This window comes from Drosophila mauritiana, chromosome X (assembly GCF_004382145.1).
Source record: "Drosophila mauritiana strain mau12 chromosome X, ASM438214v1, whole genome shotgun sequence".
NCBI lineage: Eukaryota > Metazoa > Arthropoda > Insecta > Diptera > Drosophilidae > Drosophila > Drosophila mauritiana.
Genome location: NC_046672.1, coordinates 12,292,548 through 12,310,395, shown reverse-complemented (window position 1 = coordinate 12,310,395; position 17,848 = coordinate 12,292,548). Strand labels below are relative to the sequence as shown.

General features: G+C 45.7%; 2 protein-coding genes across 2 annotated transcripts in view; both read left to right on the top strand.

Annotated features, from left to right (window-relative positions):
• Positions 1–17,663, top strand: part of LOC117147899 — a 59,827-nt gene extending 42,164 nt beyond the window's left edge. Inside the window, exons 5-11 of the mRNA XM_033315006.1 lie at positions 6,293–6,427; positions 11,953–12,688; positions 13,405–14,198; positions 14,265–16,425; positions 16,495–16,678; positions 16,733–16,852; positions 16,914–17,663. Of these exons, the coding sequence (XP_033170897.1) occupies positions 6,293–6,427; positions 11,953–12,688; positions 13,405–14,198; positions 14,265–16,425; positions 16,495–16,678; positions 16,733–16,852; positions 16,914–17,100 (4,317 nt within the window). The 3' untranslated portion in view covers positions 17,101–17,663. The remainder of the gene's footprint in view (positions 1–6,292; positions 6,428–11,952; positions 12,689–13,404; positions 14,199–14,264; positions 16,426–16,494; positions 16,679–16,732; positions 16,853–16,913) is intronic.
• LOC117147903 lies at positions 4,681–5,037 on the top strand. Its single transcript, XM_033315009.1, has one exon. The coding sequence runs from the start codon at positions 4,681–4,683 to the stop codon at positions 5,035–5,037; it is 357 nt and encodes a 118-aa protein (XP_033170900.1).
• Positions 17,664–17,848: the final 185 nt, after the last annotated feature.

The window sequence follows — 17,848 nt, the reverse complement described above, 5'->3', positions numbered from 1 at the left end:
TGACTTAGAAGTTCCAAAGGGATCAAAGCGATTGCTCTACAAATTATAAATAATAGTAATAAACACTCAATCAATGTTCGAATTCAAGTGTCAAATGTTGAGCATAGATAGCATTTTTGCTGTCCTGCAAACTCGGTGTTCTTCCTTGCTCGTTAAGTTTTTACAAACCGCGACTAACTGCCTTTTCCAAATCAGCAAAAAACCATTGGAAATCAGCATCGCAGGGAATACAAATCAAATTTGGTCAACGGCATGGCACCTAAATTGATGAAACAACCATTAAAAACCGGCAAAAAGAAGGGATGGCGCGGATTAGATAATGGCCAGTGGGCACTGGCCTCGGATGTTGTTGGCTGACCTAACCCACAATCCGCAGTCCATAGTCCATAGTCCATAGTCCATAGTCCATAGTCTCCAGTCCGCAAACTGCCAACGTTTGATTGCATTTTGAGGTTAGCGGCTAACTGGAGCGACTGTACTGTAATTTCCGATCTGGGCTATAGGAATTGGGAATGGCCATTGGGTCTCAATTATGGCCACTCGGCAATGGGCAATTCATTTGGCCCCGCCACGTAATGTCCATTTAAACAAAGAAAGGCAGAAAGGGGGGAATGGCTGCAAATATTCGCAAATAAAGTGGCGATTGGATATTACAACTTTCCGGTCACTGCATTTCTGCAAAGTTCACAAAACTACAGCACTCGGTACACAAGCGGCCATCCACTGTTGAGCCACCCATCCGCAACACCCACCAATGGCAACCCATTGAGCCACTCAACCCACCACCCATCCACTCGATAAAGTGCCACCCGCTCAACTTCTGCTCCCGTGAGCAGAACAATTTCCAATGTTCGCTCAACTGTGGTGGCAACGAAAGGAGCCTGAATACGTCGTATACAAATGCCAACTGCAGGACTATATGTATGCGGGACTATGGAACTACAGTACTAACGGGACTATGTGACTACGACTACGGACCGGAAACAGGAAGTGGGCTTCGCTTTGCACTGGGCCAAAAAAAACCAAAAAGAGGAGTGAGCTGAAAAGAAAACAGAGTGGGCGGCGGGCGGACCAGTACGTTTGGCAACACATGTGTAGTATTTAAAACTCAAGCGGCCTTGGTCAGCGGCCACAAATGAATTTATTTATTTTACGGTCTCACTTCGCCATCTTCTTGTCTATTTACCCGTTAAATACCCTACCAAAGAGTATGTACAAATTATTAAGTAATAAGTAATGGAAAAGGATAATCGGGATGTCCGATGAGTTGTTGCTTTCGATTTATAAGTATCAGCTAAGCTGAAACTAAATTTTATATGTGGCTATACATATTTTATGATAAATGTATAATATCTTTATAATTCCTTTTTTTGTGGACTTCTTAGCTACAGAGTATTACGCGATTCGTTTCCGGCATCGATTTGTTTTTTGATTTACTGGTTTCCGCCTGGTTTTTTGTGTGATTTTCATTGCATTTGGCCAAACAATTTATGTGGCCCAAAGGGGTGGTCGTTGTCACTTGGCCAGAGCTTGAATCTGGACAGGGATGTGCCTGTGGATGGTGCACTCCTGATCTCCAGCCACCCTTGACTCGCTGGCAAAGTCAAAGTTGTCTGCCGGCACGCATCGCATCGCGACTGGTTTGAGTGTTGCGACATTGAAATTTATAGACCACCAGCCTCCTGTTTCGGTTTTGGTTTTGGTTTGGGTTCGCGTGTGGGTTGGGGTCTGCTCCTGGCAGTCAGGTGGTGCGCATTTCAAGTGGTGCACAGATACGTTTACAACGCACCACTCATCCGCAGCTTTCGTGTCTGCGCTTTAAACAACAGCAAACGGCGCACAAAAAATAAGAAAAACAACAACATGGAAACACATCGAAACATACCGAAAAATATTTAATTAAAATTTATGTGCAACCCCAAAAGCAAAGTCAGCGGGCAATCCCCCTCCCTCCAACTCACCGAAAGCCACGGCAAGTGACGGCTGCAGTCGAGGGAACGCTTTTGACGATGACACCCTTCAGCGACCTCCCTCAACCTCCAGCAACCTGCAGAATCCGCTGGGGTTGAGCACTTCAAACTTTGCTTTTTACCGCTTTGCTCGCACACTTGCAAAAAATTTCTGAGAAATGCATTGCAGAAGCAGGAAAAACTGCTTAAAAATTTAGAAATTATTAACAAATTTTATGCATAATTTGATTGCTTAGTTGTAGGAGTTTACTAAGTTACTCTCTCATGACCTTTTTTTTAAATTAGATATAGAAACAAGATCTATTGTGGTTTTTTTTTTTTGAGTGCAGCTCCTGTCTGCTGCTCCCAAATGTCCCATTGACGAGGCCACGTCGGCCATTTTTAATGGTTCCGCTGCAGAAGGACGACCCCCCTTCGGTTTGGGTTTTTTTTTTTTGCAGGGACTCGTGGAGAAGCGGAAAAAATTAAAAATATTTTGCATACTTGCCGGCGCATATGCCGCAAAATGCTTGGCCGAAGAGCTATTAAAAAGTTTCCAAACATAATGAAGGGAGCCGCCACAAATACATATACATGCGTACATATATACAATAGGGGAGTCCCCTTTTTCTAGGGGTTGGAAAACTGTGCGAGTGTGCTTGTGTGTGTTTGTGCGTGGAGTGTGTACCATAAGCACTTCGCGAAGCAATTGCCCGGTCAGGAGGCGGAAATTTACCTGTAATCGGCCACGCATTAACCAAACAAATCAATTGAGCGTTAAAGGCCAAAAGGCCAACAAGGCAACAGGGTATTGAGTGTGGATACGGGACTCCTTGTGTTACACCCGTAATTGGTAATTGAAAGTGGCCCATTCCGACGAGCTAATCAATCAAGAGTGATAGCAGCAAGGTGCCAGCTTGGAACTGGAAACTTGGATCGGGCCGGTGAGCTAACCCCAATCGATTAATCAATCAATCAATCAATGAAACAGCCAGACAGATAGCCCGCTTAACGGATTGCAAAGCAAAGGTCAAAGGGTTCCGGGCTTTTGGTGCCAATTAGCGAAGCTCAACATCTGGATTAAGGCCGCGAATTAGCGATTGAGAGTGACAAGGGCACAGAGCGTGGACGAGATTAGCCACTGATGTCGACCAAAGTTAACTCGGATGCCAACTTTCGTTTGCAATTAAGATCGCCGATAAGTGGTGCATTGAAATGTGGAGTTCATTAGCGAAGGTAAACAATCGATATTGGTCGGGGTCACCAGCGGTGATGTCAGGCGTATATTAAGGTGTACTGTAAACTATAGTCGTATCTTTGGAACACTCACTGGCCACAGAAGTCACAGAAGTAGTATCGCAACTGCCAACCATTGCATTCAAAATCCATTCATTTATTCAGTGAAAGACGCTGAGGTCAGCCAGAGCAATATGGCTAGAATGGCATTGCATATGAAGCAGCCATCAGCACGAGCGCTTTTGTTACCTGTCGGTGTCGTTTTAATAAAAATCAAAGCCAGCACAAAATAGACGGATGGTGGATAGGGGGCACAGAGTGCAGAATGTGCCACAAGATGCACAAGATTTTCTGTTTGCGGCAACGCAATCTCCGCAATAAGCCAGCTGAATGGTGGCGAGGACCAACCAAGAACCTGAGAACTGAGAGCCCAGGACCAAGAGCTGGACCATCATTTCCTGCGCGGCCAAAATGTGTCACACAAAAGCCAGTTGGCGGAGACAAGGGCAACATGTGGCCAGGACTCGTTGCAGAGTGGGCCCAGTGCCAAAGTGCCTGCGGTTATGCAGGCAAAAAGAGTGGAAATTCGAATGGAACGGCGGAGGCGACACCGAAAATGGCTGGCTGCAACATTTACCTGCTGCAACTCTTGTGCGGAACGAGCGCATTAATGCCGCCTTTAAAATTTATGATATTTACTCAGCCAGACAGTGAGAGCCAATGAGCCCAGAACCCAAACATCCCTTTGCCCTTTGCCAACACGATGGAATCAGTGGAGTGGGTGGATGTGGGTGGTTTGTGCAGTTTGCGTTTTGCATTTTGCACTCTGCATTTCGAATTTGGCATTTGGCTGAAAGACCCGTGGAGCCGTGAGCCAAAGTGGCAATCACGACGTTGGCCAGGCCAATGAGTCATCGTCTTTTGTGGCTGCTGATTTCGCTTACATAAGGAGCCACTCAACTTTCACTGATTGTGGTTAGGTGTACAATTTGGTTTAGCTGGTTGTAAGTAAATAAAGATGAAATTCTAAAGTGTTCAATTCATTGAAATAAGCCATTTAAATGGTTTCTTGTTAATTGTGTTCATGTGACGTGATTAAAATGTACTTAAGTAGAGAAATACCTCTACAAATGTTTTTCTGTTTCAGTTATTGGTAACCTTTTTCTTTGGCCAGTAATCCAATCCAATAAATGCTGCCTGTAGTACACGTTTCTCAGGCCAACTACTGACCCATGTCAGACGATGTTAACACCTGGAGGGTCAGACAGTGGGTGCACCAACCGGGCAATTGCCCGGACAAGACACCATCACCAGGTCCTTCCTCCCTTCGAATTGGCCTTTCAATGGACCATCGCATGGCCCCGGGACATCAGCGACAACATCTGTGCACAAAAGTTGGCCATAGTTGGCCCCATTCTCACCATGGACGACTAGCCCAGTGCTCCAGCGTTCAGTTTAAGCTGCCTTTCATTTCACTTCGGTGTTCGGCGTTCGCATGTCAACACCTGAGACGTTCGCTATCGGTGGAAATATTTATATATATATATTTTTTGTAATTTTCTTAAGTGTTGTCATCTTGGCTCTGGAAATTATTGGCAACATGTTCTGTCGTCTCTGCTGGATTGATTTTAATGCCGGCGAGGCGATGGTGGAGTGCGCGGGTCCCTGTGGAAGTTGCTTCCACCGCAATTGTGTCGATGTCACCGGGGATGTGGCGCACATCCTGGCCACCGGCGGTGGTTACTATTCCGGTCTGGAATGGTACTGCCGCACTTGTCGTCAACTTTATCGCCTGCAAGTGTACTTCGAGGTAGCTATAAGTGAAGAACGACTCCATCCCACAGCTCTTTAGTCCTGGGATTTACGGCAAATTCGCGCTTGGCAGCCCGGAAACTTTCCTTTCTGATTGAATTTGTGGCGTGTGTCTGAGTTTCTCCGCTCGCTTCTCGATGACCTTGTGGCTGAGGTTTCTAACAAGTCAGCAATTAAATAATGCTTGGCTTTTTGATTGCTCCACGGTATATAGGATAATCATAATGGCATTAACGAAATTAGCTTAAACACAACTGTACTTGGAAACTCCAGAAGTGAATATATATACTGTGTGGAAAAGTTAGTAATTCTATAAATAAACGTAGCTAAGGAAAGACAAATTGCAAAAGACGAAAGCTTAGTTCATGTATATTTAATGCAGCCATTCTCAATGTTTTGCCACCTACTGTACTTGCTGCTCGTAACGGATTTTTAAGTTGTATCCTGTTAAATGACCAGAATAAGTTTGGCTTAGGGCGCTAATTTGTTGCCCGCTTTAATCCATCTCGATTCGTTTCCATCAGCTGCTAAGCTCTTCCGCTTTTTCCATCTCAATTTCGCTATATATACTATACATATAGTATTTATATATATATATATATTTACAACAGGAACCCCTTATCGCTCCATCACTTAACGTTAATTGCAATACTGAAGACTTTGCAACAAAGCTTTGTACATTTGCATCATCTGTGCTCGAATCTTTAGCAGGTGGAAAATGTGTGGGTCGTGGCGATATGGGGGGAAAGTGCTAACAAAAGAACCAGCTGGAAAAGCATCGTCGCCATTTTTAATTGTAACTGTAATTTAGCCATTGTTGTACACTTTTGATGACGCAGACGTTCAGCCAAATGGCAAGAAGTCTGCTTCTGGGCTTAAAAGATATGGGTTGGGCTGGAAAATGGGGGAAAGCGAAAAAAACAAAAACAGTAAGGAAAAGCGGGGGAGGTTCACACACTTGAGGTGCACGTGTCGTGTCGTTATTGTTTTTCCCTCGCATTTTTTTGTTGTTGCTGTTTTTATTCAGTTCAAGGGTATGCATATGCAACGTGGCATAAGCTGTCAAAAATGTATTTTAAGGTTTCGAAATACTTTTTTGCATTATTACTAGAAATCATTCTAGTAATAATAGTAAGATTTTTTGCATATTTTATTTATTTTAGATCTATAAGTATACAATGTATATAGTAACCTTGTCTTATATAATCTTTAGCATTAATTAAACAGCCATCTATTTAGCTTTTATCTTACGCTGACTAATTGAGCGAATCGCTCTTCTTGTTATGCCATTCCAGATTGCCATCTGTGATGATTACAGCCTGCCCGTAGACTTTGTTAAAAAACGACCGTCCAGCTTTGATCCGTGCCTGGCGGAGGCGATACCAGCGAATCCCGAGCACTGGATAGCCCCCAGTCCGCAAACCGAGTTTGTAAGTCCTTGCTCGTTAAGTGGGTTGTCTGGGTGTGGTTGGTTGGTATGGATGCTTTGGCTCGTTGGTGGGGCAATGGCAATTAACTGCTCTGGACAGCTAATTGATAAACTGCACGCTCCAGCGAATCAAGTGGTGGTCTGGGATTTTGGACAAGTCGCATCAACGTCAGCCGCATCAGCAGTGCGTTAATGAAAGGCTCACTCCTCGTTTGGCTTATCCTGCAGCGACAGGCGGACAAACAAAGAGCTGCTCAAACAATGCACGGACTATTGGCTAAATATTGAAAAAAAGAAGAAAAAAATAGCAGGAAAGCCAAGGCAAAAGGCAAAATATAAGGGGAAGTGGAATTGGAAGTTGGGGCCAAAATGACAAACAAACGAAACTGCCCAGCGGGGTGCTGGCTGACCATAAAAAATGGACACAGATAGGATAATGGCCAAGTTTGGCTGCCAATTCAGCGGCTTTTTAGCCAGATATATAGATGGAAAATCGGGCAGAAAAGTGCATTACAATTTACTAGTTGAATGGATTTTCCCTATATAAATTTCTCTTTTTATGGAAAGAATATATTATAGAAACAGTTGGAGAAACACTTAAATTTGAAGAAAAGTTAAAAATATTTTTTGCCAATTTATTTGCTTTTAATTAATGATTTTCACAAATTATTAAATACGCAAGGCCTTATTTTAAGTTCAAGTTTCTAGACAACTCAAAAAGATTTTCTTTTAGTTTTTTTGGACAAACTTTTGCAACAAAGTTAGTTATATAACCCGATTTGTTATGCTTATATCCTGCCTATTTTTTGGCAATCTAATTTCCCAGCACTAAAGTGAAAGCAGAACGAAAAAGAAAGCGATAGAAAAGCCGCCGCGATAGGAGAAGCGATAACCTCGGGCTGCAGCAAATGCGCCGTGCCACAAATCAAATGATGCCCCCAAAAACAAAAAAATCGCCGTGCCCCCCGACCTCTGAAACCGCCCCCCGGGTGGTAAAAGCAAAAAAAATAAAATACAAAAAACCCCCCAAGGGTGGTGCGTCGCTTTTTTTTTTTTATGGCCCATACGGAAATATTTCGTGTTTTGTTCCCTTTTGCATATTGCCACTAAAAATGAAAAGGAAAGCCGCATGAGGCGCACACATAAAACACACAGAGAATCGGAATCAGAGTCAGGAGCAAGATGCAGGGCACTCTTGCCACTTGAAATTCATTTTTATTGAAATTTGTTTAGTTCGCAGTGGGGTTGGTGGGGGGAGGGGAGTGGTGCCAAGAAAACAAGATTTGCGGCAGCGACCTTCAGCTCGAACTTTTGTGGATTGAAACAATTTTGAGGGTGGAGTGGATAAATCAGTGCCAAGAATTCAATTCCTAAGATGGCAGAAAGTATCGCAATGTAAAAGAAAGGAACTGAAACGCAGTGCTATCTAAGAATTAATAACAATCAATGGGTGTAAATATTATTTCAAATATTCATTCACTTGGAATCGAGCTTACTTTAGCTTATTGCTTTTGAGATGCTTTTATTGAATAGAGTGATGGAAACAAAATCAACAAGTTATGTTTAAATATCAGGAATATTTAAGAAATATTTAAGAGTTGGTTGAATAGTTGAATATTTAAGAGTTGGTTTTTAATTTTGTGATTAATATTACTTTAATATGCATACCAAGCATAAAAAAGCTGTCAAATTATGTGCCTAAATTACAGGAACTTAAAGCTGGTTAATTTTTTTAAGCTACAGGAAGTTGTTTGTGCATATTACAGCTAATTAAAAGGCCATAAATGTTCTGAATACAATCTTCCTCGAATTTCTTGGCCTCTTTTCCCCACTTTTTCTTTATTTTTTATATGCACGTAATCCTGGCCATTTGTCCTCCTTCCAGAGAAAAAAAAATAATATTCCGGCAGCAAATGGCCCAAAGCGATAACGTTTAGCGCCTTTCGATGCTCAGCTAGCCGTCCCTTTCTCTTCTCCTATATCGCTCTCTTTCCCTCGCTCGGCGCTTTCCTTGCTGCATATTAATATGTGTGTGTGTTTGTGTAGCCATGTGCGTGTGAGCCTCCTCACAATTATTAATGTAATTTTATCTTATGACTTTTGTTTGCCATAAACATTCGAGAAGCAGAGAGAAAGATAGAAGATAAACAGAGAAAGCAGGCGCTACACTTGGTATAAAATACTGGATAAATATAATACATTTTTATATAAAAATAATATAAGCTATTATTGTAAAAGGCTTAAGATTAGTTGATCGAAACTATTGTTTTTAGAGTATATTGCCTATAGGGTTATTAAATTCAGGACTATTTTTGTTGGCAGTGTAGCAGCATCCATGTGATGATGCCATAATAGCTTTCACCAGCCATGTGTGTTGGCCATTGTTTTTTTCTTGACTTAAAACTCACGTTTTAATGGAAGCGAACGCGACATTTTTCGATATATGTATGTATGTATGTATATGTCTATCTGTGAAGTGGGCTCTGTTTAAAAAAAAAGAAGAACTGAGTTTGTGGAAATGGAAGGAAATTCGTTTGGCTTTTGCAGTTGTTGCTATTACTCTCCATGGAGTAATATTCAACGATAACTCACATGAACACAAAAGGACGCCGCCAGGACACGTTTGTGTACATGTGTGCGTGCTTTTTGTTTATTTCAATAACTTGGCTATGTTTTTTATGTGTGCATGCGCATATATATATATATATTATATATATATATATTATTTTTACTTTCCAACTCCTCCGAACCGCAAACAAAATATAACAGCGAAGCTAAACGAACAGACAGCGTCAGCTTAGATATCACTCATACGACGCGTTGTACGACGCTGGATGTGCCGACTATCAGATGCTCTTTGAGAGAAGTTTGTCTTATCAAATTTGTTAAGCAATTTTAAGTAATTATTAAGGCAAATGTTAGCTAACTAAAATAGCTACCGTTTTTGGTAGAAACTTAGTAAAGATTTACCAGTTTGCCATGTCTGATTCATTTCTCAATGCGAATGCACACGTGTAGCAGCTAACTTGTATGGGTTGATGGTTAAGGGATGTCCAACCGTCATCAGCCTTAGTCACCAAACAATGGGAATGGCAAAGATGCGAGATAGATTTGCAGACAGGACATTAGACCACCTATTTGCCTCCACCCATTTGCGTTGATTTCTTTTTTTTTTTCATTAAAGTTGGCATAAAAATCACGTTGCTGCGGCAACAAGCGCAGACAAGTGGAGTCGGAAGTTAAGCAGGGTATGGGTATGGAATCCAACAGTTTTCATTATTCTAGATATGCCCCGCCCACCTTTCCTTGCCCGATTTGTGTGGGCAATCGTGCATGAGTATATGCCACATGTGTGTGCGCATAAACGTCTGCTTATATCGCTTGTGGATAATCAAAGGCAAATATTTAAACGGGTACATGTGAATGGATGACTGAAGAGACCCTTTCCTTGATTCCCCCTGGTTAACGGGACACAACCCCATTATCAATGTGCCTTGGAAACCCCCCTTTGTGCGCCGGAGCAACGTGGAATAAAAGCCGGAAGGCAGGAGCGCCAGCACTCGGTTTCAAGTTCAAATTCATTAAAAATGTTTTTGATTCGGGCAGAAGAGAGGCGAGGGGCCCACCACTTCTCTCGTAATTTATGTGTTTCAATTAAAAAAGTTCCCGCACCAGCGAATGCATCTGCACTTGTCTCCACATGCAGAACAATGACAACCCTGCGCCAGAGTTGTCTCCGCCAAAGGCCAAACATCAATTTCCGTTAGCAACATAGCAGGACACCCCAGGCTATAACCCAGCCGCAGGACAAGTTTCCAAGTGGACATGGCCCATGTAAACGGAAATTTATGTTTAGCATAATGGCCAGGAACGGAGTCTGGTCATGGGGCAATGATATCCATAGATATCCAAAGATATCAACCAACGGTCGAGCCTCATAATTTGCACACATTTGGATCCTGTGTTAATGTCACCGCTGTTGCAGTTCCGTAATGTCCAGCTATTTGTCAAACTCAACGCAAGTGAATCGATGGGTTGGGCCAGAGCAGAAGGAAAGGATATTGTGATTGACATGGAATTGTTATGAACAAACTAAGGCAGGGAGGCAGGAAGGTGGTGGGTTAGGACATGGACTATGGTGTATGAGAAAGGAAATCCATCTATCCACGGCGGAAATATCCAGACAAATGGCGGGTGAATCGAGGAGAATATTGTTTCTTTGACTGTCATCATTACGACCAGTTTGTAGTTCAAATTTCAATTGCCATATGATGAGCTCAACGACGTATAGCATTTCATATTAGGAACATATTTGTTTTGGCCAAAAAAACGGATTGTTTTATAAGCGAAATTCGGGAAAAAACAGATTTGGCAAAAACTTGATATTTACAAACGGAATTTTAGTGATAACTTCGCTAAAAATTGTCATATTGATGAAAGAATTACTGTTTTGAGCAGCTAATTACCAATACTAACGATCCCTTTCACTTTTTGACGGATTTGGGAAAATTTATTTTTGGGTAAATTTTCGCATTTTTTGTAAAAATGGCGAAAAAATAGAATTCCTTTTTTTTAAAACAGTTTGATTGGAAATTTAATTACGAGCTCAACGAGGTATACCATTCCATATTCGGGCTATTATTTTTTAAGTTGTGGCCAAAAAACTGATTATTTGATGACCAAAATTCGGAAAAACGACTTTTCCCAAAAACTTGATATTTACAAACGGAATTTTAGTGATAACTTCGCTAAAAATTGTCATATTGATGAAAGAATAGCTGTTTTGAGTAGCTAATTACCAATGCTAACGATCCCTATCACTTTTTGACGGATTTAGAAAATTTTATTTTTGGGTCAATTTCCGCATTTTTTGTAAGGGGTAACATCATCAAAATTTGCAAAAAATGGCCAAAAAATAGAATTCCCATTTTTGGACACAGTATGTTTGGAAATTTAATTACGAGCTCAACGAGGTACTACATTCCATATTCGGGCTGTTATTTTTTAAGTTGTGGTAAAAAAACTGATTATTTGATGACCAAAATTCGGAAACACGGCTTTTGCCAAAAACTTGATATTTAGAATCGGAATTTTCGTCATAACTTCGCTAAATATTGTCTGATAGATGAAAGAATAACTGTTTTGAGCAGCTAATTATCAATGCTATGAACTAATTGAAGTATAGCATTCCACAATTAGACCATAATTTTTAAAGTTCCAACCAAAAAATGTGGTAAGAAGTACAACATACGTAACGTATACGCCACCGATCCCAAATGAAAAGGAGGTTTAAAAAGTGTTGCCTGCTTCTGGGGGAAGCTCGATTCGATTTTCTGACCGGGGAAACCCAATAAGCGCCGCAATCGAATCGGCCACGCACATTCCTTTATTCTTTTCAATTAAATGCCAAACAAATTGGAAATTGAAATGCAAATCAAATTAGCCGCGTAACAAATGCTAATGCCCCTCTCCTTTCTTTTCCGCCCTTTCTTCATTTCCGTTTTGCCTGCTGTTCGAACCAAACAGCTGCCATTCGGTGAAGCCCAACAAGCGTTGCAGCTACAACCAGCAGCAGCAACAGCAGCAGCAACAACATCCGCAGCAGCAGCGGCAAACGCAACAGCAGCAGCTCCCCAACTACCGCCCCCGCTGCCCGTTACCGTGGCAACATTGCCCACTCAGGCGGCGACGGCAGCAGCAGCAACAGCTGCGATTTTGGCCACTCACCAGCAGCAGCAGCAACAGCAGCAGCAGCAGCAGCAATTGCAGCAGCATCAGCATTTGAGCAGCAGCAACAACAACAACAACGGCGGCAGCACACACGGCCAACAGCATACGCACAGCAACAACAACAACACATTGCCAGTAGGGGCACAGCAGCAGCAGCAGCAGCATCAACAACAACAGCGTGCAACATTGCAACATCCACCGCTGCCCAACAGCAACATCAAGCAGGCATCGGTGAAATTAATCGAAGGATATTCAGATCCAAAGGATACGCGCAATCACAAGAAGGTCTACCACAAAAAGGCCAAGAAGCGCTCGTCTACTGGCCACAAGCGGCATCAGCAACAGCAGCAGCAGCAGCAGCAGCCGCATCAGCAGCAGTTGCAGCAGCAGCAACAGCAGCAAACGTTGCCAACGCCCAGAAGTGCGCAGCAGCAACAGCAACTGCAGCTAAAGTTGCAGCAGCGGCATTCCACCTACAACAACAACAACGGCAACTCAAGAAAGGATAAACGCAACAGTCAATACAATTCAGGTATGCAAAACGATAAGTAAACTATTACTAAGCACAGCTAAAGCTAGTTACTAACTTTAAGCTCGATTACGACATAATTGAAAATAGTATGGCTTTTTATATTTACAACTTTTGCAAACTTTTCTCAACCGAAAAATCCCTCTTTAAATCAATAATCAAATTGGAATCAGCTAAAGTTCATTAGGCGTTCATGGTCCAGGGATCTTTGCAACCCCGGCGAGAGGAGTCCATTGCAAGTGGCCTAGCAATTAGGAAAACCCAAAGGCGGTTCAACTTTTCTCGCTGCGGCTACTTCGATTATCCAAGCGTAAAATGGAAACTGGCAGGCTGTGATTAAGGGGTGCAAAATAGGGGAAACAACTGCAGAAAGATAGAGATGCAGTGGGTGTGGAAGTGGGAAATGTGAATCCACATCCATGGAGACAGTGGAGCAAGCAGCGAGCAGCCAAGCGCCAAATAGACTGCGTCAACTCCATTTGCGTTCCGATTGCGTGGCCCGCGGCGCCGCAATGTCGTCGCAGCGACTTAATTAGAAACTGTCAGCGCCGTCTCAGTGCCTCGGAAAATAGAATCCGCATGTAAATTTAAGCAGACGCTGTCCTTTGTAACCAGCTTGTTAAATTGGCCAAATAGGTGGGCGGGTAGCCTTATTAAATACTTTACTTTAATTGGCTTCTAACCTCAACTAACTAACTTTCTTCTGCGACCATTTGCAGACTCCTCGGCTCCGAAATCCTCCGACGACGAGGCGGACATCGACGAGGAGGTTGAGCAGCAACCGCTGCCCGTGCCACAAGCACCTGCCCAGAGTGCTCCGCAACCAGCGGCCGGTCTCAACTCGCCGGATTCCATATCCGATGACCTGGTGCGTCCGCTTCCACCGCAACTGCAGCGCAGTCCACGCAAACTGACCGTCGCTCCGGTGGAGCACAACAAGCGTCAGCCCTCGCCCTACTACTACTCCGATCTGCTCAAGAGTCGGGACAAGGACAAGGACAAGGACAAGGACAAAGACAAGGATAAGGACAAGGACAAGGAACGGGACAAGGACAGGGAGGACTTCAAGCTCAAGTGTCGCCAGTCGACGGCCAGTGAACCGCCGCAGCAAACACAGACGCAGTTGGGTGGCTACCGGAAGAGCTCCAGCTTGGATGTGCCGCCGGCGGAGGAGCAGCCGGAAGCAGAGAGCCACGAAGAGGAGGATCCCAGGACGGGACAGGACTCCCAATCCACGCCCAAGCGATACAGTTTCACTGAGGAGGGTGTGCACATCATTCGCTGCGAGACGCCCAGCACCAGTACTTCCGAGGAATCCGATTGCAGTGAGTGCCTCAAGCGACGCGAGTGGCACGCTCGTGCCTTAGCCTTAGTCCGCAAGACCTGCAACGTTCAGCCAAGGAACCAGAATCCCACTGGCAGCGAGCTCCAGCTGCAGCTGCAGCATTGCGACGCCGGCGAGGGCGAACTGCTCAAGTGCTGTCCACCGCCACCGGCTCCAGCGGAGATCCAGGTAGGTCAATCAAATGAAGGCACTCTCGTAATCAAATGTTATATAATCTCTTTGCTTGGCTTACAGGCTCAGGTCCAGCCGATGCCACCGCACCGCCTGCTGGGACCAGCAGCCGTGTGCGGAGCCTGCATCACATCCGCTCCTGCCTCCTCCTTGGCCGGCGGACGGGGCAGCGAGCTCGGCGATGATCTGGAAGAGGAGTACTTCCGGCCGCGCAGCATCTTCTATGTGCATCCACATGGCGTCCACGAGTGCGTCGAGTGCGCCCAGCCAGCCCAGCCTGCGACTGTTCAAGCGCCAACGCTGAGCAATCCATCGCTCGATATCTACGGCGACGACGAGGACGAAGTGGACGGCGACGAGGACGAGGACGAAGAGGACGACTCCGAGGACATCATGGGCAGCCGGCGGCGGCAGATCTATGAGACGGCCTTCGACTGCAAGATAGCCAAGTCGGATGACGACCTAGATGAGGTGGATCGCATTACCAATTGCTCGGTGTTGCTGCAGTTGAGCAATGGCAACGGTGGTGACATCACCAAGGTCACCAGCTCTTCCAAGACGCGGGCCGAGTGCAAGCGAGCCAAAAACTCCAAGAATCAGGCTCTGCAAGAGCAAACGGGCGAGGCCCATGTGCAGGTGCATCATGTGGAGGCGGAGCTGGGCAAGCTGCAGCTGAGTCAAGTGGACCAGCAGAATCAGAACCAGAACCAGAGCCAAAACCAGCAGCATGGAGTGAGTGCCACCGGAAGTGGAGCAAGTGCATCCAGCACGCAGCAGCTGCCCGTGCGGGGATATACCCCATCGCCGCCATCGACGGCTCCGCTGCCGATGAAATTTCCCGGCAAACATGATCGCTACCTGAACATGAACAGCATCAGGAGTGCACCCAATCTGCCCGCCGCCAATCCAGCGCATCCGCGTCTCCGGGATCTCCGTCTGCCCATCCAGTCCATGCGGCATCAGTGCGGCGGCAGCAGCAATGACAACAGTCTCACCGACAGCGCCTACGTGAATCCGCCCTCGACCAACTCGAATTCGAATGCGGCATCGGCTTCCGCCTCGGCCTCCGTCTCGGCAACCGGATCAGCAGCTCCCCGCCGACCGCGATCCTTTGTCCTGGAATCGGGCCGGGTGCTGGAGCTGCGACGCAGTGCCCAGGGCCATCAGGGTGGACAGTCGACCCACCATCACCATCATCATCATCACCATGCGCCGGGGAGCAGAAGAAATCGCCATGGCCAGGGCCAGGGGCAAACAGGGGGTGGTGGCCACAACTACAGCAGCACAGAGAGCATTGCCACCTCGAGCAGTGGCGGCAGCATGGAATCGCTGCGTTCCAGCACCAGCGAGGGCAATCGCAGCACCTCCAGCTCCGAGTCGCGGCACTCCAGTTCGCTGAGCTCTCACAGCTCGGAGAGCGGCAGTGGTGGCAGCGGCGGTAGCGGTGGCTCCAGTGTGGCCTATCCCCTGCGACCGGCTCCCCTGCTGCTACATTCCAAGCTGCACATCCTGAGTCCCATTTCCGACAAGTCCTCGCAGGAACCGGCGTCAGCCAGTGCCTCGGAGCAATCGCAGCAGCCGTCCCAGCAGCTGGCGCCGATGGCGTCGCAGGAAGACGATTCCACAACGAGTGGCGCCCCAGCAGGGAACCAAGTCCAGGTGAATGCCTCCTTGAAGCAGCCGCGTAGCAATCGGGGTGCTCCAAATAAGGCCCTGCTCCAGCTGGCTGATGAGCTACTAGGTTCGGATAGTGGGATATCGTTGCATTCCCGGGAGGAGGGAAAACCGCAGGCCTTAGCGCTACAGCGTTTAACGCTGCCCAAGTTGCAGTTGATTGGTGCTGAAGGAACAACAGCGTCAGCAACGGCCTCCGGAGCAGGAGGTAGCTCAGCAACGGGTGGCAGTAGCGGCGCTGGAGGATCAGGATCGGTAGTTGCCAGCGGATCGACTGGCATACCGCAGGATCTGCGCGATTTGCCCTTTGATATGCCCAAACTGAGGCGACGCAAGACGCTGCAACAGGAGGCCGCCTGCACTTCGGGCAGTGCCACGTCCGTCGATCTCGGCGAGCTGCCCTTCGACATGCCGAAGCTGCGACGACGCCTGAGGGCCAACCAGGCGGAGATCAACAACCTGCTGATGCATAGCACCGAATCCAGTGGCATCTCGCAGGCTTCCTCCAGTCATTCGATGCGCGACGACCAGAAGTTGTCCAGCAAGTTGGGTTAGTTGAACTGAATCTTATTTTTTAGCTTTCTTTATAACAAACTATTGATTTTTATCGCAAATACAGACACGGCACTTTTTCGTCAGAATCTCACTCTAAACCTTAATGAATCGCGACAGGCGACCAAGCAGTTTGGCAGCCTGGATCTGCGTGGCCTCAATAGCAACAAGGAGCTGAACATGAATCTCAGCCAGGGATATGTCACTGCTGTGGATCTAATCGATGTGACCATTCCGCTGGAGCGACAGGGGTAAGTAACTCCATTAAGATTCAAGATAATAAATTAATCAACCATATCCTTCAGTTGGTACCATGGTGCCATAACGCGAATTGAGGCGGAGACCACACTGCGTCCGCTGTCCGAGGGATCCTTCCTGGTGCGCAACTGCGAGTCCACGAAGCAGGACTACTCGCTATCCCTCAAGTAAGCGAACTGAATGAATCTTAAATTACTTGAAAATAATATTCGAATCCTTGCTTTTTAGGGGCGCCAAGGGCTTTATGCACATGCGCATCCAGCGCAACGAGACTGGGCAGTATATCCTGGGCCAGTTTAGTCGTCCCTTCGAGACGGTACCGGAGATGATCCGGCACTTTTGCCTCAACCGGCTGCCAGTGCGCGGTGCCGAGCACATGTGTCTGATCGAGCCGGTCATCGCCCAGCTGCTCTAGAGAGGCTCCAAGAACTCAAAGGACACCGGGAAGTGGCCAATCGGAGGCTTTAGAGGCTCCAGGGGATGGGGAACCAAACAGAATTACATATTAATAGCGTGTAGAGAACGTAGGAACCTATGTGAACGATGTGTATGCACTAGTTATATATGCGAGTTAGTTGTAAAAGGATGATGGCAATTTTTTCATGTTTTTTTTTTGGCCTCGAACTTTGTATGTCGGTCTACTAAAGTACACACACACACACACACAACTCACTCACTAACACACGAACTAGTTTAGCGTTTAAAGTACGTAGCACATTCAGACAATACCAGCAAATTACAAAAACCAAACAACAAACGATATTTATATAGAAGGCATATATACAAGCGAGACGATATATACAAGAGCATATAGATACGGATAACAAAAGCACTTGACGACAGTTGCTAAAAACGTAGCGGTACATGATGATCCCAAATGCGGACAAAGATGGTACAGATTTTAGATGTGTTTACACCGAACCGAGCATCAGATTAGGAGCAACTAATTGTAGCATTGGGCGCCAAAAGAAAAAAAAACAAAACAAAAAACCCTTTCGTTGGCTAAAGATTTATGGTAGAACACATACAACTCACTTCTAGCGATTATATGGTCGAAACTTATGCAACTTTTCGCAGCACACACACACACACTCGCCCACTAGCACCGCCCAGCATCGTCCGATTATTCAGATAATTACGCCACTAATTTATAAACCCTGATT

Bases quoted from the DNA above. Each gene is read 5' to 3' on its own strand.
- LOC117147903 (XM_033315009.1), top strand. From the start codon at position 4,681: ATGTCAACACCTGAGACGTTCGCTATCGGTGGAAATATTTATATATAT.